A 26,895-nucleotide genomic window follows, 5' to 3' on the forward strand; every position below is an offset into this window, starting at 1 on the left:
TGCCAATAAGTGCAGGACCCACCAAGGCAGAGGAGGAACTTTGTCACAGTATGCTCTAGTCAGCAGAATCTAGCAATTTTCCAGTGGGTGCTGGAGCATGACTCACATACAGTGGGAACATGAAATGCAGAACCTGGGTCCAGCCAGAAGATAATTAGCCCATCTTAGAATTTTGCCCGAATGCAGAAGATGAGGACTGTGAAAGGCTGAAAGTCATTTCAATGGGACATATTCATCGAATTGCCATAGAGAGAAATTTTCCCTAGCAAGGGACATTAATGGCAATAAGAAGAGGAATTATAGGGATATTAGCAGCAACAAAAAAAAGAAATGAAACAGCAGGTCAACTACTTAGTCGGGGACGTGAGCTTATAATGGATGACATCAAGAAGGCTGACAAATCTGCACAACCATCCTCACCATCAAACAACTATCGCACACAATAATCCGAAACACACATAGCCTCTCACTGCAGCACACATTCACACATTCACCCAATTCTGCCAGCATAACAGAACCCACACACAAATCATTACAACCACTCACACTGCAACTCAACCAGCATACACAATAAACCCAATCACACGTAGCCCCCTTAGTTACCACACACAAAAATCAACACAAATGTTCAAGTACAACACAATATACACATAAATCAACACAAATACACAGCTTCACTAGCATACGCAATAACCCCAAGCATCACTCTGAACACCAGACTGTCAATTGAGTCTGTATCACATGATGCAAAGAGTAACAAGAATGGTTCAGGTTTCAGAGTACAAGCTGTGATAGTCTATATCAGCAGAAAGAACAGGAGGACTTGTGGCACCTTAGAGACTAACAAATTTGTTTGAGCATAAGCTTTTGTGGGCTAAAGTCTACTTTGTCAGATGCATGCTTTAGCTCATGAAAGCTTATGCTCAAATAAATTTGTTAGTCTCTAACGTGCCACAAGTACTCTTCATTCTTTCTGCAATAATGGTTCAGAACTCTTTCTCTTTAGCATTTCCCCAGGTTCCATTATCACTGGGATTCATAATCTGTTGTTTGCCAGTTTTTAAGTTCTCATCCATTTGGGGGGTTTTTAACACACATGAGTTTCCAGATTACCCTTCTGTGACAGCAGAGGTTTTCAGATCCTAGCAAAGTACTAAGCCGATTGCCTCCAGGAATAGAAGCCTGGCATAGTGACCTGGCTGAGAGTGCAACTAAAGAGCAGGTAACATTTGGAAGAAGAAGGTCCTCAGACAAATTTGGAAAACATAGCTCTAACTTTTAAAAGCCTTTGATTAATCACTAATGGATGACAACTGAGATATCACCATCCTTTCCCCTCTGTGCCCGCCTATCTCCCTATTTTTGCCTCCCATCCCAATCCTTTAACTTTCTATTCTTTTTTTCTCTTCTTTTTATTTTCCCAATAGTTTCATTTTGTGGGGGAAATCAATAAAATATAAACAAATCAAGAAATAAATAAAGAAATGTGCTCACTTAAAAGTGCATTACAATGACTCAGTTAACATGGGGAAAAAATGAAGATTTAAGCATTTTAAGGAGTTACCCACTTACCCCAGTATAAATGAGGAATAGCTGCACTGAAGCCAAGAGAGATGCACTAATTGAAAACTGGCGTAAGTGGGAGGAGAATGACACCAAAAGAGAGGTTTCTTCTTCTTCTTCTTCTACTTCTTCTATTATTGTTTAATATCCCTTAACATAGAGCTTCATTACCACCTAATGCCTTCAGATATAACCTACACAAATATTGTAAATGAGTTCTAACATCAAGGAAAGTGGGACACATACATTTTATTCCAGTTTCAAAACCACTTGGGACAAAGCTGAAGGTGACAAATGCTAAATTTCTTAAGGACATAATTTTAATTATTTTATTCTCATGAACTCATTAAAATATTTACTTGCAAATTCATCCACTCTCAAAGGAGAATAATCCAAATTCAAGGAGGATGCACTGCTTCCTCAAACATGAGTGTGGGTCTGAGGGTGAAGTGAATGTCTAAGGATACGGCTGGGTGTCCTAATTTTCATCCATAATGAGTGAGATGCCCACAGGTAGGCAACACATAGACTCAACACTTAGATACAGGGAGTCCTGATTCTGACAGTCATGAGTTCAGCAAGCACACAAAGATGAGTATGGGCTACTGATGTCGAATCATAGAATCATAGAATATCAAGGTTGGAAGGGACCTTTGGAGGTCATCTAGTCCAACCCCCTGCTCAAAGCAGGATCTCATCCCCAACTAAATCATCCCAGCCAGGACCTTGTCAAGCCTGACTTTAAAAACCTCTAAGGAAGGAGATTCCACCATTTCCCTAGGTAACCCATTCCAGTGCTTCACCACCCTCCTAGCGATTTTTTTTCCCTAATATCCAACCTAAACCTCCCCCACTGCAACTTGAGATCATTAGTCCTTGTTCTATCATCTGGTACCACTGAGAACAGTCTAAGTCCATCGTCTATGGAACCCCCTTTCAAGTAGTTGAAAGCAGATATCAAATCTCCCCTCATTCTTCTCTTTTACAGACTAAATCATCCCAGTTCCCTCAGCCTCTCCTCATAACTCATGAGCTCTAGCCCCCTACTCATTTTTGTTGCCCTCCGCTGGACTTTTTCCAATTTTTCCACATCCTTCTTGTAGTGTGGAGCCCAAAACTGGACACAGTCTTTCAGATGAGGCCTCACCAATGCCGAATAGAGGGGAATGATCATGTCCCTCGATCTGCTGGCAATGTTCCTACTTATACAGCTGAAAATGCCATTAGCCTTCTTGGTAACAAGGGCACACTGTTGAGCCATATCCAGCTTCTTGTCCACAGGTTCCTAGGTTCCATGAGTCAGAATGTGCAAGATCATAACCCCAAGTCACAGAGACCCCTTTGGGACTGTCACCTGACGTGCTGAAACTACCTCTGAATCCATTTTTCCTGTGAGTTTGGGCCTCCAGAACCCTGCCTTGTCAAGCCAGACATGCCAGTCTGCTCCAACACAGACCCAGGGTCTGAACCACATGCCCCAAAGCTGCAGAGTTAACTGAAAACAGCTTAAGATGTCCTTTTGTCTCTAGTACCCACACACCAAGCTCCCAATGGGATCCAAACGCCAAATAAATCCATTTTACTCTCTATAAACCTTATACAGGGTAAACTCACAAATTGTCCACCCTCTATAACACTGATAGAGAGATATGCACAGCTGTTTGCTCCCCAGGACTCACAGACAATTGAATTTTGACTCTATGCCCTAATCCATTCTCCCTGAAACTTAACTTGAAAAGATGTATAGCACAGGTTTGACATCCCTCAGCTCTAGAAACTGGTCCCATGGCTGAGGGCAATTGGAGTGTCCTGCAACCATGCTGGCTCCCATCTATATAGTTTTGTGAATGTGGTGCCATTGTGTAAATATACACCATTTCTGTGCATAAAATCTTGTCTCCCTCTAGAGTCTGGGTTAATTAATAAGCAAAAGTGATTTTATTAAGAATAAAAAGTAGGATTTAAGTGGTTCCAAGTAATAACAGACAGAACAAAGAAAGTTTCCAAGTAAAATAAAATAAAACACCCAAGTCTAAGCCTAATACATTAAGAAACTGATTACAGATAAAATTCCACCCGTAGACATGTTTCAATAAGCTTCTTTCACAGACTGGACTCCTTCCTAGTCTGGACCCAATCCTTTCTCTTGTACAGATCTTGTTAGCTCCAGCTCAGGTGGTAACTAAGGGATTTCTCATGACTGGAACCTCCTTTCTTCTGTTCCGCCCCCTTACAAAGCTTTGGCACAAGGCAGGAATCTTTTGTCTCTCTGGGTCCACACCCTTCCTTCTAAATGGAAAAGCACCAGGATTAAGATGGATTCCAGTACCAGGTGACATAGTCACATGTCCTGTGAGACCCCAAGCCTTCACTCTTCCTGGCCTGACTCACAGGAAGGTTTGCAAGTAAACAGAGCCATTTACAAACAATTGCCCTAGTTGATGGGAACCATCAAGGTTCCAAACCACCATTAATGGCCCACAATTTGCACAATTACAATAGGACCTCAGAATTATATTTCATATTTCTAGTTTCAGATACATGAATGATACATTTATACAAGTAGGATGACCACACTCAGTAGATTATAAATGATATCTGACAAGTGATCTTTTGCATGAAGCATATTCAAGTTACATTATATTCACACTCAGTAGGATATTTTCATAAAATCATATAGACTGCAACATCACATATATATTAGGTTAACATTTTGAATTCTTGAAAAAGACAAAAGATCTAAGGAGAGATTTTCTCAAGGCTTTCTTTACCTCCTTGTTTCTCAGGCTGTAGATGAGGGGGTTGACCAAAGGCGTCAGGATTCCATAGAAGACAGAGAACACTTTGTTCAGGTCCCTCAGTGCATCAGAGTCCAATAGCAGATACACCAGGGTCAATGTCCCATAGAAAACTGTCACCACGATGAGGTGAGAGGAGCATGTGGAAAAGGCCTTTTGCCTCATGGTGCTGGAAGGGATTCTCAGAATGTTGGAGATGATACAAACATAGGATGTCACTGTCAATAGAAATGGAGGCAATGTGAATATGGAGCAAGATATTAAACCAGCAACTTCCACCATGTGGGTGTCAGTGCAGGAGAGTTTTGTTATTGGATGAAAATCACAAAAGAAATGGTCAATTTCATTGGGGCCACAGAAAGTTAATTGTGACAACATAAATATAAAGATGGAAACAGACATAAATCCACCTATCCACAACCCAACCACTAGCTGGAGGCACAATCTGCCATTCATAAGTGCTGCGTAATGCAGAGGTTTGCATATCGCTAAATACCGATCATAGGACATCACAGACAAAAGCAAACACTCTGTCCCTGCCAGAGAACCAAAGAAATAAAATTGAATGATGCATCCCATAACAGAAATAGACCTGTCCCCAGTCAGGAGAGTGGTCAGCATCCTGGGCAGGATGGTGGAGGTGTAGCAGGTCTCCAAGCAGGACAAGTTCCCCAGGAAGAAGTACATGGGGGTGTGAAGGTGCTGATCAGTCACAAGTAGTGCAATGATGAGGATGTTCTCAGCCATGGTCGCAATGTAGATCACTAGAAACAGCAGGAAGAGAAGAATATGAAGTTGAGGGAGATCCCCAAATCCCAGGAGGATGAATTCTGTGATGGTCGTTTGATTTCCCTCATGTATGTTTGATGTCAGCTTCATCTAGGGGAAATAAAAGAAATCATGCAATTAAGAATCTAACGTCCATTACAAAACAGTCATATTTTCTATTCCAGCTTCTCCCTGATGGTAGCCATCCCAACAGTTGAGTCAAGACTCCAGAGGGTGGAGGCAGTTGGGGTGCAAATTTTAAAAAAAAGGTAAAAGTGAACTGACATTGGAAATGTAACTACTGCCTGGTATCTCTATGGTTGAATACATCTCACCTTCAGCTTCCTGAACATGTTTTTTGTATTACTATAACCGCAATGTCTGAGGTTATCATTGTAGATTAAGGGGAATTAAATGTCACTCCATTGGCTTCATAAGGAAACCTCAGTAAAATCCTATTGCTGGGCTGATACTTCATTTACCCACATTTACACTGCAGAGTCCACCATATTCCAGTGGAGTGGTCAAAAGAATTTGACTCCAGAGACCTGGGTTTATTATTGGCTGCTCCACTCCCTGATGTTGGGTTTATCACTTCCTCTCACTGTGCCTCTCTTCCCTCCATTATATAATAGTTGATGATGATACCACTTACTGTTTTCGTAATGTGACCTGAAATTTAGAAAAGAAAAGCTGTCTACATGTGCTTACATGCTCTTGTGTAAAATGGATATATGATACTGAAGACACTATTCAAAATTTTACTAGTTATGTCAGTGAGTTTGCCTTATAACTTCTCATCGTTAGCAAACTGCTGTGAGACCATGCATAACTCTCAATATACTTTATGAAGAAAAAATAAATAGGCCTCAATGTCATATTTCCACCTCAATCTTGCAGAAATGGCTTTAATTTTTTGTTTAAAAACACGGTGTTTTTTGACACTTCCTTTCCCCCCACCCCATATTACAGGGAGATCTCTCCCATATGTCTCCTAATGGGAATCAGAGAGTAGGTTTCTTTATTGGCAAGGATTTGCAACCTTCTTTTTGAGAGCTTTCAATGCCTAAAATTTATGGGTAATATTTTCCAAACTGCCAGACTTCGAAAATTATCCATGTACCTACACCTGCAGATTGGGCACTCAATCCCTTTGAACATCTGGTGCTGAGATACCATGTGGAAGAATCTAGGATGCATAGTTAGATTAAGGAGTTCTGCCAATGCTTCCTTGGCTAAGGTGGCTGTGACATTTTGGGGAACATGTCTATGTCTGTTTTATCATTCCATTTTTTTTTGTCAATGTCATTTCGAATTGGAACCATCATCCTGGATGGGAATAACTCTTTTGTAGAAGGAAACATGGAATGGGTCATGGGAAAGTCATGCCTTGGTAGCAGTGACAACACTATCAAGGGCCATCAACACTGAATGTCTCACACCTGGTGAAACAGTGGGAGTTTTGAGAACTAGGAACCTTGGCCAGATGTTGCCCATATCCAAGTACGTCAGCAGCACATGGAATTTAGAGGCTTGATCCAGTCATAAGAATCTGGTGTCTGTTTTGAGAAAGTAATTGAACCTGTTTGAAGCTAGGTTTTCCCTTTGACCAATATTTGAAATTGGCCCAACAAAGACACCAATGGGGCATTCATTAATCCAAACTGGTGAGTTTGTTGCCTGTTAGTTTCTTTCTTTGTTCTGTGTTTGCTACTTGACTGATATTACCATGTGGTCTGTTTTTTCTTGTGGGGACGGGATTTGGGGGGGTCTGTGTTCTCAGCCTGGGGGCCTGATAGATACTACTGGAGGCTTCCTGATGAGGCTTTGATCCCTAGACCCTTTAGCACCCATTATCCCTTAAACAGAAGGTGAAGCTACACGGGGAGAACAGGAGTTTAAAAAGCCAGCTCCTAAGTGATCAGAGCGACCAGGAGTGACCAGGAGCAGCAAAGAAGGGAGGTTTGTGAGGTAGTTTAGAGATGGAGTGAGAGAGCTAGATACACCTGATTAGCATTCTCTAATCTTAGATCAATATGCCCTCCCTCACCCCTTCCACCCAAAAAACACAGAGAAACAATACCCAACAAAAAAAGTTGCAAAAGAAAAAATAATGGATGCAGAAGTCCAGAAGCAGAGTAGGGGCTATCCAGTTCATTGCACTGAATGCAGCAAGTACCATTACCTGCCTTGTGGGAAGATGGGGTATGTGTGCATTTGGTGCAAGGAGCTTACGACCCTCAGAGACCGAGTCTGGGTTCTGGAGACCAGAGTGGCTGACCTGCAGGAGCTAAGGGCGATAGAGAAGTACATAGATAAGATTTTCCGGGGCACAGCAGAGCTGTTCCACTCCCAGTCTGACAGCCTCTGTGCTGTTGAGGAGGATGGAAGTCTTGGGGAAGGAGAACACCAAAGTGGAGCAGAGAGAAACCCATAGTTGGGACCCTCCTGCCAGATGATGTCATGATACCCTCTTGGCCTGAGTATACCTGTCCGGGGGGCGGGGGGAGATCCTCATTTACTAAGAAGAGCCAGGTAATAGTAATACAGATAGTAATAGAAGAATAGATAATTGAAATATAGATAGTTGGGTTTGTGATGACTGGGTGAACTGCATGGTGAATTGCCTGCCAGGTGCAAAGGTTGCGGATCTCTCGACACACCTAGCTTTAGGAGAAATGCTGGGGAAGTGTACCACGTACGTGCCAATGATATAGGAAAAGGTAGAAGAGAGTTACAGCAGCCCAAATTGTAGCAGGTATTTAAGAGATTAAAGTCCAGGACCTTCATGGTAGCATTCTCCGAAACATTTTCATTTCTACCCGTAGGGCCAGTTATACAGGCAGAACTTCAGGGTCTCAATGAGTGGATGAGATGATAGTATAGAGAGGAGGGGTATAGATTTATTAGGAATTGGGGAACTGTTTGGGGCAGGAGGAGCCTATACAGGAAGGATGGTCTTCACCTAAACCAAAATGGCACCATATTCCTTGCATGTAAAATTAAAAGTGTCGTAAAGAAGTTTTTAAACTAAGGGCTTGCAAAAATCAGCAGGTGCATCATAGCAACTTGGTGGAATGATGATAATCAATGGGGCACAATAATACCAGGGTACAAAATGAATAGGAATGGCAGAGTAGTTCATGCAATTGGGGGAATGCCACTATCTGTGAAAGAAAGTGTAGTAGCGTGAAATGTAGTCAAAAATCTTAAATGAATCAAACTGTACACTAGAATCTCTATGGATAGAAATTCCATGCTTGAACAGTAGGGATATACTAACGACCACCTGACCACAATGGTGAATGTGAAATGCTCAGGGACATTAGAGAGGCTATAAAAATAGAAAACTTAACAATAATGGGGGAACTGCACAAAAATGAGGATGCTAGCTCAAAGTACATTAAAAGGAACTGTCTGCAAAGTGAAATGCCTTCAGCCCCCAACTAAAACCCCTCCAACGCATTATTAAGGATCTACAACCTATCCTGAAGGATGACCCAACACTCTCACAAATCTTGGGAGACAGGCCAGTCCTTGCCTACAGACAGCCCCCCAACCTGAAGCAAATACTCACCAACAAACACATACCACACAACAGAACCACTAACCCAGGAACCTATCCTTGCAACAAAGCCCGTTGCCAACTGTGCCCACATATCTATTCAGGGGACACCATCACAGGGCCTAATCACATCAGCCACACTATCAGAGGCTCGTTCACCTGCACATCCACCAATGTGACATATGCCATCATGTGCCAGCAATGCCCCTCTGCCATGTACATTGGTCAAACTGGACAGTCTCTACGTAAAAGAATAAATGGACACAAATCAGATGTCAAGAATTATAAGATTCATAAACCAGTCAGAGAACACTGCAATCTCTCTGGTCACGCAATCACAGACATGAAGGTCGCTATCTTACAACAAAAAAACTTCAAATCCAGACTCCAGCGAGAAACTGCTGAATTGGAATTCATTTGCAAATTGTATACTATTAATTTAGGCTTAAATAGAGACTGGGAGTGGCTAAGTCATTATGCAAGGTAGCCTATTTCCCCTTGTTTTTTCCTCCCCCCCCCAGACATTCTGGTTAAACTTGGATTTAAACTTGGAGAGCGGTCAGTTTGGATGAGCTATTGCCAGCAGGAGAGTGAGTTTGTGTGTGTGTGTGTGTGTTCCCTGGGGGGGGGGGCGGAGGTGAGAAAGCCTGGATTTGTGCTGGAAATGGTCCACCTTGATTACCATGCACATTGCACATTGTAGGGAGAGTGGTCACTTTGGATGAGCTATTACCAGCAGGAGAGTGAATTTGTGTGTGTATGGGGGTGGGGTGAGAAAACCTGGATTTGTGCTGGAAATGGCCCACCTTGATTATCATGCACATTGTAGGGAGAGTGGTCACTTTGGATAAGCTATTACCAGCAGGAGAGTGAGTTTGTGTGTGTGGTTTTTGGAGGGGGGTGAGGGAGTGAGAGAACCTGGATTTGTGCAGGAAATGGCCCACCTTGATTAACATTGTGAAGAGAGTGGTCACTTTGGATGGGCTATTACCAGCAGGAGAGTGAGTTTGTGTGTGGGGGGGCGGAGGGTGAGAAAACCTGGATTTGTGCTGGAAATGGCCCAACTTGATGATCACTTTAGATAAGCTATTACCAGCAGGAGAGTGGGGTGGGAGGAGGTATTGTTTCATGGTCTCTGTGTGTATATAATGTCTTCTGCAGTTTCCACGGTATGCATCCAATGAAGTGAGCTGTAGCTCACGAAAGCTCATGCTCAAATAAATTGGTTAGTCTCTAAGGTGCCACAAGTCCTCCTTTTCTTTTTGCGAATACAGACTAACACGGCTGTCACTCTGAAACCTGTCATTATGCAAGGCACTGCATTTAGCCGTATGGAGTGGAAATCTATCAACTGCATGAAAAAACTTGTACAGATACAGACAGACATCATCTTCCTTTCCAAATGCAAACAGATGGACATCGTACCAAAAGGACTGAAGGTAAAAAATCCATTACAATCGACATACCACACAGACTATGCTGACAGCTTGTGCCACACACTCTCAAAGAAACTGCGGAATCACCTGATCAACATCCTCTACAGCAAACAGGGAAAGATTAAGAATGAGCTCTCAAAAATGGATACTCTCATAAAAAAACAACCTTCCACACAAACTTCCTCGTGGCTGGATTTTACTAAAACTAGACAAGCCATTTACAACGCACACTTTGCTTCTCTACAAAAGAAAAAGGACACTAAACTTTCTAAACTACTACATGCTACAAGGGGCCACAGCAATGGTTCCCTCAACCCACCCAGCAATATTGTTAACCTATCCAACTATATTCTTATGCTCAAATAAATTGGTTAGTCTCTAAGCTGCCACAAGTACTTCTTTTCTTTTTGCAAATATAGACTAACATGGCTGCTACTCTGAAACCAGTGTATATAGTATACTTAGACTTTCAGAAAATCTTTGACAAGTTTCCTCACCTAAGGCTCTTAAGCAAAGCAAGTGGTAATGGGATAAGAAAGAAGGTCTTCTCGTAGATCACTAACTGGTTAAAAGAGAGGAAACAAAGAGTAGGAGTATGTAGTAGGAAGAAAGCCTGAGACATAAGCCTTTCTATGAGAGACCTGGTATAAGGCAGGACCTGCTTAAATAATCTGACAAAAACAGGGCTGATACTGGAAAAATACACATTCCTAAAAAGTGGTAAGTACAGAGTACTCATGCCAATCAGTGCTCATCCCCTATTCATGAACCCAGTGCCTTAAAAAAAATCAAGCCTACAGCTAAAACCCAATATTTCAGAATTCAGACAAAGACTTTGAAATAGTTACACACATACACAGTGGCACACAACCCCATGCACACAGTTAGAGAGGTGTGTATGCTCTAGTAAGGAGAATCTAGCAATTTTCCAGTGGGTGCAGGATCAGTGGGAACATGATATGCAGAACTGGGGCCAGCCAGAAGATAATTAGCCCATCTTAGAATTTTGACCGAATGCAGAATGCAGAAGTTGAGGATTGTGAAAGGTTGAAAGTTATTTCAATGGAACATATTCAACAAATTGCCACAGAGAGAAATTTCCAATGGGAAAAATGGGGCAAATAGGTTGAAATTCTAACCGTTCTCTGTGACTGACTTGGTGACAATCCATACAAAGAAGATTATAACTGTGTTTCATTCTGAAGCATATTAAGCCTGAAAATCAAAATGGAGCTGTACAAAATGTGGAAACATGGACAATTAGATAAGGATGACTAGAAAAGTATACAACAAGGATGTAGGGCCACAATCTGAAAGGTAAGGCGCAAAATGACTTGCACCTAGCAAGGAACATAAAAGGCAATAAGAAGAGGAATTATAAGTTGTCAGGGTTCCTTTCCCACTCTGAACTTAGGGTACAGATGTGGGAACCTGCATGAAAGACCCCCTAAGCTGATTTTTACCAGCTTAAGTTAAACTTCCCCAAGGTACAAACTGTTTTACCTTATGTCCCTGGACCTTATGCTGCCACCACCAAAGTGTGTAACAAAAATAACAGGGGAAGAGCCCACTTCGAAATGTCTCCCCCACAAAATATCCCCCCAAGCACTACACCCCCTTTCCTGGGGAAGACTTGATAAAAATCCTCACCAATTTGCATAGGTGAACACAGACCCAAACCCTTGGATCTTAAGAACAATGAAAAAGCAATCAGGTTCTTAAAAGAAGAATTTTAATTGAAGAAAATGTAAAAGAATAACCTCTGTAAAATCAGGATGGTAAATACCTTACAGAGTAATCAGATTCAAAACATAGAGAATCCCTCTAGGCAAAACCTTAAATTACAAAAAGACACAAAAACAGGAATATACATTCCATTCAGCACAACTTATTTTATCAGCCATTTAAACAAAACAGAATCTAACGCATATCTAACTAGACATGAGTTTATAACAGATGATATCAAGAAGGCTGACAAATCTGCACAACCACCCTCACAACCACCTTCACAATAAAACGACTTTCTCACACAATAACCCGAAACACACATAGCCTCTCACTGCAGCACACACCCACAGAGATTAACTCAAATCTGCCAGCATAACAGAACCCCCCCCCCCCACAAATCATCACAGCTACTCACGCAGCAACTCAACCAGCGTACACAGTAAACCTAGTCACACATAGCTCACTACCAAAACACAAATCCCTTATTAACACCACACAAATATCAAAACAAACGTTCCAGTACAACACAATCTATGCATAAATCGGCACAAACAACTACACAGCTTCACTAGTACACACAATAACCCCAAACATCACTCTGAACACCAGACTGTCTATTGAGTCTGTATCAGATGATTCAAAGAGTTACAAGAATGGCTCAGAACTCTTTCTCTTTAGCATTTCTCCAGGATCCATTGTCAGTGGGACTCACAGTCTGTTGTTGGCCAGTTTTTTAGGTCTCATCCATTTTGGGTTTTTTTAATACACATGAGTTTCCAAATTAACCTTGTGGGACAGAACAGGCTTTCAGCTCCTAGCGAAGGACTTAGCCGATTGCCTCCAGGGTTAGAAGCCTGCCACAGTGACCTAGCTGACAGGGCAGCTAAAGGTCAGGTAACATTTAGAAGAAGAAGGTCCTCAGACAAATTTGGAAGAAATAGCTCTAACTTTTAAAAGCCTTTGATTAATCACTAACAGATGAAAACTGAGATATCACTCTCTTTTTCCATCCGTGCCCACCTACCTCCCTCTTTTTGCCTCCCATCCAAATCCTTGAATTTTCCATTCTTTTTTGTCTTCTTTCTATTCTAGTTTTGTTTTGTGGGGGAAGTCAATAAATTATAAACACATCAAGAAATATAAAGAAATGTGCTCACTTAAAAGTGCATTACAATAACTGGGTTAACATGGAAAATGCATTACAATAACTGGGTTAACATGGAAAATGCATGAAGATTTAAGCATTTTAAGTAGTTGATAGGGAAACAATTCCTCTCCCACTTACCCCACTATAAATCAGGAATAGCTACACTGAAGCCAAGAGAGATGAACTGCTCCAAACTGGGGTAAATAAGAGGAGAATGATACCAAAGGAGAGGTATCTTCTTCTTCTTTGATTGTTTAATGTCCCTATATAAGGTCCTACCTAATGCAGCTGCACAGACACAGATTATCACTTTTGCAGCACCATTCCCCATGTGCTGCATTGCAATCACCTCTATATGCTTTGGTGCCCACATGGGAATTGTTCCCAAATAGAATCTACTGTGGCGTTGCCAAGTAACCTGAACCACCTTGGTAACATGGATAAGAGGTCACCCTTCTGGAAAAACACAAGGTTTTCTGTGGCATCCGATAGAGGCATGGGTTTAAAATGGACAGCTTCAATCTGTGGGGGCTGGAAAAACTGAGACCGGGCTGACTGGTCATAATATGATTATGGTTCCTAAGGCTTTGCTTTGCATTGGCTATGCTATAGAATCATAGAATATCATAGAATATCAGGGTTGGAAGGGACCTCAGGAGGTCATCTAGTCCAACCCGCAAAGAGTGGTGCCGTGGTGCTGTTATGTGATGAGGACATAGTGATGCAGCATCAGAATGAGGAGAGATTAATCAGATTGGGACTTTTCAGCTTGGAAAAGAGATGATACTAAACTGGGAGGACTGGTAGATATGCTGGAGGGCAGGGATAGGATACAGAGGGACCTAGACAAATTGGAGGATTGGTCCAAAAGAAATCTGATGAGGTTCAATAAGGATAAGTGCAGGGTCCTGCACTTAGGACGGAAGAACCCAATGCACAGCTACAGACTAGGAACTGAATGGCTAGGCAGCAGTTCTGCAGAAAAGGACCTAGAGGTGAGAGTGGACGAGAAGCTGGATATGAGTCAGCAGTGTGCCCTTGTTGCCAAGAAGGCCAATGGCATTTTGGGATGTATAAGTAGGGGCATAGTGAGCAGATTGAGGGACGTGATCGTCCCCCTCTATTCGACATTGGTGAGGCCTCATCTGGAGTACTGTGTCCAGTTTTGGGCCCCACACTACAAGACGGATGTGGAGAAATTGGAGAGAGTCCAGCGAAGGGCAACAAAAATGATTAGGGGTCTGGAACACATGACTTATGAGGAGAGGCTGAGGGAACTGGGATTGTTTAGTCTGCGGAGGAGAAGAATGAGGAGGGATTTGATAGCTGCTTTCAACTACCTGAGAGGTAGTTCCAGAGAGGATGGTTCTAGACTATTCTCAGTGGTGGAAGAGGACAGGACAAGGAGTAATGGTCTCAAGTTGCAGTGGGGGAGGTTTAGGTTGGATATTAGGAAAAACTTTTTCACTAGGAGGGTGGTGAAACACTGGAATGCGTTGCCTAGGTTGGTGGTGGAATCTCCTTCCTTAGAAGTTTTTAAGGTCAGGCTTGAGAAAGCCCTGGCTGGGATGATTTAATTGGGGATGGGTCCTGCTTTTGAGCAGGGAGTTGGACTAGATGACCTCCTGAGGTCCCTTCCAACCCTGATATTCTATGATTCTATGATTCTATGACTAAGCCCTGGTCTACACTAGGAGTTGAGGTAGAATTTAGCAGCATTAAATCAATTTAACCCTGCACCCATCCACACGATGAAGCCCTTTTTTTCAACTTAAAGGACTCTTAAAGTCGATTTCCTTACTCCACCCCCGACAAGGGGATTAGTGCTGAAATCGGCCTTGCTGGGTCAAATTTGGCGTACTGTGGATGCAATAAGACTGTATTGGCCTCTGGGAGCTATCCCAGAGTGCTCCATTGTGACCGCTCTGGACAACGCTCTCAACTCAGATGCACTGGCCAGGTAGAAAGGAAAAGGCCCGCGAACTTTTGAATTTCAATTTCCTGTTTGGCCAGAGTGGCAAGCTGCAGGTGACCATGCAGAGCTCATCAGCAGAGGTGACCATGATGGAGTCCCAGAATCGCAAAAGAGTTCCAGTATGGACCGAATGGCAGGTATGGGATCTGATCGCTGTATGGGGAGAGGAATCCGTGCTATCAGAACTACGTTTCAGTTTTCAAAATGCCAAAACATTTGTAAAAATCTCCCAGGGCATGAAGGACAGAGGCCATAACAGGGACCCGAAGCAATGCTGCGTGAAATTAAGGAGCTGAGGCAAGCCTACCAGAAAACCAAAGAGGTGAATGGCCGCTCCGGGTCAGAGCCCAAAACATGCCACTTCTATGATGAGCTGCATGCCATTTTAGGGGGTTCAGCCACCATTACCCCAGCCGTGTTGTTTGACTCCTTCAATGGAGATGGAGGCAACATGGAAGCAGGTTTTGGGGATGAGGAAGATGAGGAGGAGGAGGAGGTTGTAGATAGCTCACAGCAAGCAAGCTGAGAAACCGGTTTTCCTGACAGCCAGGAACTGTTTCTCACCCTGGACTTGGAACCAGTACCCCCCAAACCCACCCAAGGCTGCCTCCTGGACCCGCCAGGCAGAGAAGGGAACTCTGGTGAGTGTGCCTTTTAAAATACTATACATGGTTTAAAAGCAAGCATGTTTAATGATTAATTTGCCCTGGCATTCGTGGCTCTCCTGGATGTACTCCCAAAGCCTTTGCAAAAGGTTTCTGGGGAGGGCAGCCTTATACACCATGGTAGGACACTTTACCACTCCAGGCCAGTAACACGTACTCGGGAATCATTGTAGAACAAAGCATTGCAGTGTATGTTTGCTGGCGTTCAAACAACATCCGTTCTTTATCTCTCTGTGTTATCCTCAGGAGAGTGAGATATCATTCATGGTCACCTGGTTGAAATAGGGTGCTTTTCTTAAGGGGACATTCAGAGGTGCCTGTTCCTGCTGGGCTGTTTGCCTGTGGCTGAACAGAAATGTTCCCCGCTGTTAGCCACAGGGAGGGGGAGGGGGGAGGGTCTAGCCATGCGGTGGGGGGAGGCAAAATGCCACCTTGGAAAGAAAGCACATGTGCTATGTATGTAATGTTAACAGCAAGGTTTACTGTGAAAGAGTGTACCCATTGTTCTATAAAATGTGTCTTTTTAAATACCACTGTCCCTTTTTTTCCTCCACCAGCTGCATGTGTTTCAAGGATCACAGGATCTTCTCCTTCCCAGAGGCTAGCGAAAATTAGAAGGCGAAAAAAACGCACTTGCGATGAGCTCTCTGAGCTCATGCTGTCCTCCCACACTGACAGAGCACAGACGAATGCATGGAGGCAGACAATGTCAGAATGCAGGAAAGCACAAAATGACCGGGAGGAGAGGTGGTGGGCTGAAGAGAGTATGTGGCGGGCTGAAGAGAGGGCTAAAGCTGAAAGGTGGCGCAATGAGAGGAGCGTGATGAGAGGAGGCAGGATTCAATGCTGAGGCTGCTGGAGGATCAAACTAATGTACTCCAGCATATGGTTGAGCTGCAGGAAAGGCAGCAGGAGCACAGACTGCCGCTACAGCCCCTGTGTAACCAACCGCCCTCCTCCCCAAGTTCCATAGCCTCCTCACCCAGACGCCCAAGAACGCGGTTGGGGGGCCTCCGGACACCCAGCCACTCCACCCCAGAGGATTGCCTAAGCAACAGAAGGCTGGCATTCAATAAGTTTTAAACTTTTAAAGTGCTGTGTGGCCTTGTCCTTCTCTCCTCCACCACCCCTCCTGGACTACCTTGGTAGTTATCCCCCTATTTTTGTGATGAATGAATAAAGAATGCATGAATGTGAAGCAACAATGACTTTATTGCCTCTGCAAGCGGTGATTAAAGGGAGGAGGGGAGGGTGGTTAGCTTACAGGGAAGTAGAGTGAACCAAGGGGCGGGGGGTTTCATCAAGGAGAAACAAACAGAACTTTCACACCGTAGCCTGGCCAGTCATGTAACTGGTTTTCAAAGCTTCTCTGATGCGTACCGCACCCTCCTGTGCTCTTCTAACCACCCTGGTGTCTGGCTGTGCGTAACGAGCAGCCAGGCGATTTGCCTCAATCTCCCACCCCGCCATAAATGTCTCCCCCTTACTCTCACAGGTATTGTGGAGCACACAGCAAGCAGTAATAACAGTGGGAATATTGGTTTCGCTGAGGTCTAAGCGAGTCAGTAAACTGCGCCAGCGCGCCTTTAAACGTCCAAATGCACATTCTACCACCATTCTGCACTTGCTCAGCCTGTAGTTGAACAGCTCCTGACTACTGTCCAGGCTGCCTGTGTACGGCTTCATGAGCCATGGCATTAAGGGGTAGGCTGGGTCCCCAAGGATACATATAGGCATTTCAACATCCCCAACAGTTATTTTCTGGTCTGGGAAGAAAGTCCCTTCCTGCAGCTTTTGAAACAGACCAGAGTTCCTGAAGATGCGAGTGTCATGTACCTTTCCCGGCCATCCCACGTTGATGTTGGTGAAACGTCCCTTGTGATCCACCAGAGCTTGCAGCACTATCGAAAAGTACCCCTTGCGGTTTATGTACTCGGCGGCTTGGTGCTCCAGTGCCAAGATAGGGATATGGGTTCCGTCTATAGCCCCACCACAGTTAGGGAATCCCATTGCAGCAAAGCCATCCACTATGACCTGCACATTTCCCAGGGTCACTACCCTTGATATCAGCAGATCTTTGATTGTGTGGGCTACTTGCATCACTGCAGCCCCCACAGTAGATTTGCCCACTCCAAATTGATTCCCAACTGACCGGTAGCTGTCTGGCGTTGCAAGCTTCCACAGGGCTATCGCCACTCGCTTCTCAACTGTGAGGCGTGCTCTCATCTTGGTATTCTTGCACCTCAGGGCAGGGGAAAGCAAGTCACAAAGTTCCATGAAAGTGCCCTTACACATGCAAAAGTTTCGCAGCCACTGGGAATCGTCCCAGACCCACAACACTATGCTGTCCCACCAGTATATGCTTGTTTCCTGGGCCCAGAATCGGCGTTCCACTGCATGAGCCTACCCCATTAGCACCATGATGCCCACATTGCCAGGGCCCGTGCTTTGAGAGAAGTCTGTGTACATGTCCTCATCACTCTTGTCACTGCGCTGACGTCGCCTACTCACCCGGTATCACTTTGCCAGGTTCTGGTGCTGCATATACTGCTGGATAATGCGTGTGGTGTTTAATGTGCTCCTAATTGCCAAAGTGATCTGAGTGGGCTCCATGCTTGCCGTGGTACAGCATCTGCACAGAAAAAAGGCGTGGAATGATTGTCTGCCGTTGCCCTGATGGAGGGAGGGGTGACTGACGACATGGCTTACAGGGTTGGCTTACAGGGAATGAAAATCAACAAAGTGGGTGGCTTTGTGAGAAACTGAATGGCCCCCTCAAGGATAGAACTCAAAACCTCAAGGATAGAACTCAGAACTGGGTTTAGCAGACCGTTGATTTCACAGAGGGAAGGAGGAGAAAATGAATACAAAACAAATCTGGTCTATTTCCTGTTTTGATCCACTTCATCTATCTTTATAAATCTACGTCTGCCAGCACCCAGGAGACATACGGTGATGGTTAGCTGAGCGGGCTCCATGCTTGCCGTGGTATGGCGTCTGCACAGGTAACTCAAGAAAAAAGGTGCAAAACGATTGTCTGCCCTTGCTTTCACGGAGGGAGGCAGGGAACGGGGGCCTGACGATGTGTACCCAGAACCACCCACGACAATGTTTTAGCCCCATCAGGCACTGGGATTTCTACCCAGAATTCAAATGGGCGGCGGAGACTGCAGGAACTGTGGGATAGCCACCCACAGTGCAACGCTCCGGAAGTCGACGGTTGCCTCGGTACTACACTCCGCCGACTACATGCACTTAGAGCATTTGTGTGGGGACACACACAATCGACTGCATAAAAACATTTTCTACAAAACTGACTTCTATAAATTCGAACTAATTTCGTAGTGAAGACATACCCTAATAAGCGAGATATGATAGAGGTTTATAAAATCATGATCAGTATGGAAAAAGTAAATAAGGAAGTGTTATTTACTCCTTCCCATAACACAAGAATTAGGGCTCACTAAATGAAATTAATAAGGTTTAATACAAAAGAAATGGAAATATTTGTTCACACAATGCACAGTTAACCTGTGGAACTCTCCATCAGAGGATTTTGTGAAGGTCAAGACTATAACAGGTTTCAAAAAAGAGCTAGATGTATTCATGGAGGATAGGTCCATCAGTGGCTATTAGCCAGGTTGGACAGGGATGCAAAACCATGCTCTGAAGTGTCCCTAACCTCTCATTGCCAGAAGCTGGGACTGGTGACAGGGGATGGATCATTTGATGATTACCTGTTCTGTTAATTCCTGCTGCGGCACCTGACATTGGCAAATGTCAGAGACAGGATACTGGGCTATTTGGTGTCATCAAGTATGGCCATTCTTATGTTCTTATATAGAATGCAGATTTTATAAAAGGGCAGCCAGCCTGGGGAACCCTGGTAATAGGAGACCCTCCATTAGCCTCATTTCCCCCTTGGAAGCACAGTCATTCCTCCTGTATCTCCCATGTCTCCGCTGAAGTTAGACCTTCATTACCTCTTTCCTATTCCTTCTTCCCTTCAACATTTCAGGCTTTCCCTTACCCTTTCTGCATGCATGAGAGAAGGCAAATGTTTCTTCTCTCTCTTCCTCCTCCTGAATGCTGAGTATCTTTGTTCCCTCTTCATCTCCATGCCCTTCCTAGGGTGTGATCCTCTTACCACAATGCATGAATAGTTCAAAGTTAATTGTGCACTGTGACCATCAGGAAGAACAGGGTTGTGGGTGGAATCTGGGGGGAGCTTTTCTGTTTCTCCAGCACACCCTGAACTTTCCCATCTATCACATTCGATAATAGGGATTGCTCCTCTTTGCCATCCATCCATCGCTCTTCCATAATTCTACAACAGCCTGGAAAGAGCATCTCCAATATGTGCTCTCCATGACAGACACGTATGGCAACCCCAAAATCCTTGGGAAAGTCAGTGTCACACATTGAGGGACTCACTGAATTCTTACTGAAGCAAACTTCCTGTGAAGTTAATTGAGCAACACACATGAGTCACAATGAGGTCCGAGGACTCACAGATGATTGAATTTTGACTCTATGCCCTAATCCATTCTCCCTGAAACTTAACGTGAAAAGATTTATAGCACAGGGTTGACATACCTCAGCTCTAGAAACTTGTCCCATTGCTGGGGGCAATTGGAGTGTCCATGCATGCTGCGATCATGCTGCCTCCCATCTCTCCTCTGTGGTGGATCAGTAAGATGTCAGAGAGCTTTGTGAATGTCGTGCCATATGGTAAATATGCAATATTTATGTGCAGAAAACCCTGTCTCCCTCTAGAGTCTGGACCAAGGTTATATAGCAGCCTGCCACTAATTTACATGTACAGATATTATTCCTTTAAGTCAGTTTAGAGACCCGGTTATTATTATTACTGGTTATTCTGGATTTAATGTCATAGATAGATAGATAGATAGATAGATAGATAGATAGATAGATAGATAGATAGATAGATAGATTATCTATCCTGGCCCATACACATGTATCTTATATGCTAATTGTTATAAAATTTGACAAAAGAATTTGAATTTGACGAAACAGGGACCTGGGTTTTATAACTGGCTCCACCACTATGTGCCATTGCACTATAGTATCCTGAAAAGGTTCCTGAGACCCCATAAGTGTAGCCATGGTTTTAGTTTCAGTTTGCACAGTCAGTGAAAATAAGTCAGTTCCAACCCCTTCCAACATCAAAAAGGGTTTTTTTGTAATTTGACTTCTACTTCCATCTGTTGCTGGGGCAGCACAGGAATCCCATCCTCATCGCCATGTCGTAATATCCTTGGGGGCAACAGTTTTAGGAAGAAATCATAGAATCATAGAGTCATAGACTATCAGGGTTGGAAGGGACCTCAGGAGATCATCTAGTCCAACCCCCTGCTCAAAGCAGGACCAACTAAATCATCCCAGCCAGGGCTTTGTCAAGCCTGACCTTAAAAACTTCTAAGGAAGGAGATTCCACCATCTCCCTAGGTAATGCATTCCAGTGTTTCACCACTCTCCTAGTGAAAAAGTTTTTCCTAATATACAACCTCCCCACTGCAACTTGACACCATTACTCCTTCTTCTGTCATCAGCTACCACTGAGAACAGTTTAGATCCATCCTCTTTGGAATCCCCTTTCAGGTAGTTGAAAGCAGCTATCAAATCCCCCCTCATTCTTCTCTTCTGTAGACTAAACAATCCCAGTTCCCTCAGCCTCTCCTCATAAGTCATGTGTTCCAGTCCCCTAATCATTTTTGTTGTCCTCCGCTGGACTCTCTCCAATTTTTCCACATCCTTCTTGTAGTGTGGGGCCCAAAACTGGACACAGTACTCCAGATGAGGCCTCACCAATGTCGAATAGAGGGGAATGATCACATCCCTCCATCTGCTGGCAATGCCCCTACTTATACATCCCAAAATGCCACTGGCCTTTTTGTCAACAAGGGCACACTGTTGACTCATATCCAGCTTCTCGTCCACTGTAACCCCTAGGTCCTTTTCTGCAGTACTGCTGCCGAGCCATTCGGTCCCTAGTCTGTAGTGGTGCATTGGATTCTTCCGTCCTAAGTGCAGGACTCTGCACTTGTCCTTATTGAACCTCATCAAATTTCTTTTGGCCCAATCCTCTAATTTGTCTAGGGCCCTCTGTATCCTATCCCTACCCTCCAGCGTATCTACCTCTCCTCCCAGTTTAGTGTCATCTGCAAACTTGCTGAGGGTGCAATCCACACCATCCTCCAGATCATTTATGAAGATATTGAACAAAACCGGCCCCAGGACCAATCCTTGGGGCACTCCACTTGATACTGGCTGCCAACTAGGCATGGAGCCATTGATCACTACCCTTTGAGCTCAAGAATCTAGCCAACTTTCTATCCACCTTATAGTCCAAATCACTTGAGACACAGAGAGCTGTAAACCTTAAAAGCAACCATTTATTGCCACACACTGAACTAAACGAAAACCAGCAAAAACTGGCTGGGCTATCCCCTAATAGATTCATAGATAGATTCATAGATTCATAGATACTAAGGTCAGAAGGGACCATTATGATCATCTGTCTGACCTTCTGCACAATGCAGGCCATAGAATCTCACCCACCCACTCCTGCGAAAAACCTCACCTATGTCTAAGCTATTGAAGTCCTCAAATCATGGTTTATAGACTTCAAGGAGCAGAGAATCCTCCAGCAAGTGATCCATGCCCCATGCTACAGAGGAAGGTGAAAAACCTCCAGGGACTCTTCCAATCTGCCCTGGAGGAAAATTCCTTCCCGACCCCAAATATGGCGATCAGCTAAACTCTGAGCATGTGGACAAAATTCACCAGCCAGATACTACAGAAAATTCTTTCCTGGGTAACTCAGATCCCACCCCATCTAACATCCCATCACAGGCCATTAGGCCTATTTACCATGAATATTTAAAGATCAATTAATTACCAAAATCATGTTATCCCATCATACCATCTCCTCCATAAATTTATCGAGTTTAATCTTAAAGCCAGATAGAACTTTTGCCCCCACTGCTTCCCATAGCAACAACAAGGTTCTATTACCACAACAACCAAATACACAAAATTGGTGGAATGATAAAAATTAATGGGACACAGTAATACCAGGATACAAAATATATTGAAATGACAGAGTAGGGCATGCTGGTGTGGGAGTGGCACTATATGTGAAAGAAAGTATAGAATCAAATAAAGTAAAAATCTTAAATAAACCAAACTGCACCATAGAGTCTCTATGGATAGTAGTTCCATGTTCTAATAAGAATACAGCAGTAGGGATATATTACCAATCATCTGACAAGGAAAGTGATGGTGATTGTGAAATGCTCAGGGAGATTAGAGAGGCCATTAAAATAAAAAACCTCAGTAATAACAATGGGGTATTTCAACTATCCACATATTGCCTGGGTACATGTCACCTCAGGACAGGATGAAGAGATAAAGTTTCTTGATACCATAAATGATGGCTTCTTGGAGTAGCTAGTCCTGGAACTGACGAGAAAAGAGGCAATTCTTGATTTAGTCCTAAGTGGAGCACCAGATCTAGTCCAAGAGGTAACTATAGCTGAACCACTTGGTAATAGCAACCTTAATATAATTAAATTTAACATCCTTGTGTGGTGGCAAACACCAAAGAAGCCCACCACAGAAGCATTTAAGTTTAGAAAGGGGGACTGCACAAAAATGAGGAAGCTACTTTATCGAAAATTAAAAGGAACAGTTCCCAAAGTGAAATGCCTGAAAGCTTCATGGAAACTTTTTAAAAACGTCAGAATAAAGGCTCAAATTAAATGTACACCCCACATTAAAAAACATAATAAGAGGATCAAAAAATGCCACCATGGCTAAACAACAAAGTAAAAGAAGCGGTTAGCGGCAAAAAGATATCCTATTAAAATTGGAAGTTAAATCCTACTGAGGAAAATAGAAAGGAGCATAAACTCTGGCAAGACAAGTGTAAAAATATAATTAGGAAGCCCTCCCCCCCATGCTAAGGTGTTAAATGCCTAACAAGCAGGAAGCTTACTAAACAGTCAGTCGGGCCACTGGATGATAGAGGTGCTAAAGGAGCACTCAAGGAAGATATGACCATTGTGGAGACATTAAATGAATTCTTTGCTTCAGTCTTCACAGTAGAGAATGTGAAGGAGATTCCTCATGCATAAGCCAGTCTTTTTAGGTGACAAATCTGAGGAACTGTCACAGATTGGGGTGTCAATAAGGGAGGTTTTGGATATTGATAAATTAAACAGTAATAAGTCAACAGGACCAGATGATATTCATCCAAGAGTTCAGAAGGAATTAAAATATGAAATTGCAAAGCTACTCACTGTGGTGTCAGTTAAATCAGCTTCTGCGCCAGATGGCTGGAGGATAGCTAATATGATGCCTATTTTTTTAAAAAGGCTCCAGAAGAGACCCCGGCAATTACAGACAGGGAAGCCGAACTTCAGTACCAAGCAAACTGGTTGAAATTATGGTAAAGAACAGAATTGTCAGACACATAGATGAACATGATCTGTTGGGGAAGAGTCAATATGGCTTTTTTAAAGGGAAATCATGTCTCACCGATCTATTAGAGTTCTTTGAGGGGGTCAACAAGCATGTGAACAAGGGTGATCCAGTGGATATAGCGTACTTAGGCTTTCAGAGAGCCTTTAACAAGTTCTCTCACCCAAGGCTCTTAACCACAGTAAGCAGTCCTAGGATAAGAGGGAAGATCGTCTCATGGATCAGTAACTGGTTAAAAGATAGGGAAAAAAGGGGTAGGAATAAATGGTCAGTTTTCTGAATGGAGAAAGGTAAATAGTGGTGTCCCCTTGTATGGGGAGATTTTGGCAAGCAGTGAAGTGCACAGGAATGTGTCTGTCAGGGCCTCAAGGCATGCACACTCTGAAAAAAAATCTGGTTAATTGATGACCATAAGGAAACCTCTTGCTTGCCCTTTAAAAAAAACTGCTTGCTTAGCAAGTTATTTTAAGTGATATGTCATTGTATTACTAATGTATAAATAAGGGGGAAAAGTTTGAGGTAGCTGGACTCTTTGAGAGGGTTTCTTCAGGGACGCTTTCTCTGGATGCATCTTGGGGTCCTCACCGGCAGACGGAAGTTTGGCCAACGGAAGCCTGTCGCTGTGCCACTTGAGAGCCACACTCAGCTTTGGTAATTATCAAGGGCTGGGGGTGTTTTACTAACCTGTTGCAGATGTGTATAAGTGCTTGAGACTAAATAAAGTTTAGCTTTAAGTGAAAGCACTCTTGTGTTGTCCTGTTTGTGCCAGCCATTTATGAATCGGACTGCCGTGTCTCCCTTGATTTACTTCCTGACACTACCTCACACAGAGTAAAAGTTACCAAGAGCTTTGGGTTGAAAGAACTCCAGGTAACAGAATTTGGAGGCCCCAGCGAGGATGGTAGAGAGGAAGGAGTTGGATGGTACAAATAGTTTGTAGTTTGTCCATTGCAATAGGAGGTAAAAGACAGTGGGGTGGGGTCGCTCCCTCCAAGTTTCTGGGTCGCAGTTTGAGAGTTAATCTATGGATACATTCCATTACTTGGACTCAGAACTCTGGCTGATTGCCTGCTCGAGTGGAGAAAATATGTCCAGAGACAGGGAAACAACTGGAAAGAAAGAACAGTTGAAAATAATGTTGGGAAACAGCTTGACAGATTTTGTACAAGAGTATGGGGGTAACGGACCCTGGAAACCCGGTGACTTCACTGGCCCCCGAACCTTCCTGCAGCTCCACAAGTGATGGGATATCTGGGTTAGTGCAGGAAGGTGGGGAGGTCCGAATGGTAGGGCAAAGAAAAAGGCTGCTTTGCAGGGGTTGTGGATGGTTGCGACAACACTGGATCAGGAGATAGATCTGCTAAAAGACCAGGTGCAGAAATTGGAAAGAATCAGAGTTGAAAAGGAAAGTGAAGTGATTAATTTGAAGGCAGGATCTGATGCTCTATCTACGTCTCTGACACAAGCAGCACAGATTGTAGGAATGCAGAAGCAAGTTTGTGACAGTGAGAGGGTCAGTTTCAAGTTGCAAAAGGAAGATTCTGAGTTGAAACAGCAGACCACAGAAAGCAAAGCTGCAGTGACAGCTCTTTTAAAGGATTCACAAAGCAGATCCCAGGTAGACCACGGGGAATGTTGGAGACAGATTTTTGTCCTTAAGGATCAGTTGGGAGAGCAAAGGTGGATCGTGGCAGTGATCAGAGGGAATTGTAGCTGGGAGGAAGACATAGAACCAGAGGAGGATCCCAATGCATACCCCCCCTTATTGCAATCATGAACTGAAGGACCCTGGTGACTTCACCCTGGATCCCATCAGGCAGTCTCCATATAGTCCCCTATGGGAATCACTGGAAGAGCTACAAAGACCTCCTCCAATGGCCCCCATAGTCAATATCTCTGTCACAAAAAGGGGACCTCAGAGTGGTCAGGGAGGAACAGAGGAGTGGGTGGAGACTAGACCCTTTTGCCCTGACCAAGTTAAGGAAGTAAGAAAATCAGTTGGCTCGCTGAATAGGAGCACAGTCTTGGGGTGGATGGTAAGAGTATGTGGCATGGCTGGATTCATTCTGGCTGATGTGGCAGCTGTATGCAGGGAGTGTATGTCCCCTGAAGATTTTGTAGGGCTCCCTTATGATATCCAGATGTCCTCCCCCCGCCCCCACCCTCAGAGCAGATGATACAAAGAAGCACTTAAATGTGCAGAGGGAAGTAATACACTCCCTCTTCCCGGGAGAAAGCCCCACAGTTATATTTATCCAAGAGAAGCAACAGGCAGGGGAGCAAATAGAAAGTTATATAGCCAGAAAGCAATTCACACGGAGACATTCTGGGCTGACAAATGTCATTAACCCAGACTTTTCAGCCCTCCCTTTCCAACAAGCTTTAATCCAAGGATTTCTCCCTTTAATTCATATGGCCTTAGTGGGTATGTATCTGGCAGCAGTTCTAACAAGAGATATTGAAGACAGAGCAAAGCGGCCTATGAGGTTCAAAAGGATATCCACCCTCCTAAAAGAAAACCTGATAAGGGGGAGGCTGTAGCCCCTCCAAATAGCACACGAGAAAAGGAAAAGGAGACAGACCCCATAAGGGTCGAGGCAGAACCCACGACCCATGGCATGGGGAAATTTGGAAGCAGCTTTTAAAATATGAGCAAAAGGAAATGATAGACTGTCTGCCTACTGCTGAACTCCTAGCGAAATTGGCAGAACATGAACTGGTTGAGCATCGAGGAAAAAGCGCCAG

At 43.8% G+C, this 26,895-nt stretch overlaps 1 protein-coding gene across 1 annotated transcript; it reads right to left on the bottom strand.

The window, feature by feature from the left end:
- Window positions 1–4,268: 4,268 nt before the first annotated feature.
- LOC311529439 (olfactory receptor 11A1-like) lies at window positions 4,269–5,210 on the bottom strand (the record flags this gene model as incomplete). Its single annotated transcript, XM_084645413.1, has 1 exon — window positions 4,269–5,210. Exon 1 carries the CDS (start codon window positions 5,106–5,108, stop codon window positions 4,269–4,271), a length of 840 nt encoding a protein of 279 aa, XP_084501539.1. The 5' UTR covers window positions 5,109–5,210.
- Between the last annotated feature and the right edge of the window lie 21,685 nt (window positions 5,211–26,895).

The sequence above is a fragment of the Lepidochelys olivacea genome (genome assembly GCF_965140295.1).
Source record: "Lepidochelys olivacea isolate rLepOli2 genome assembly, chromosome: 13".
Lineage (NCBI taxonomy): Eukaryota > Metazoa > Chordata > Testudines > Cheloniidae > Lepidochelys > Lepidochelys olivacea.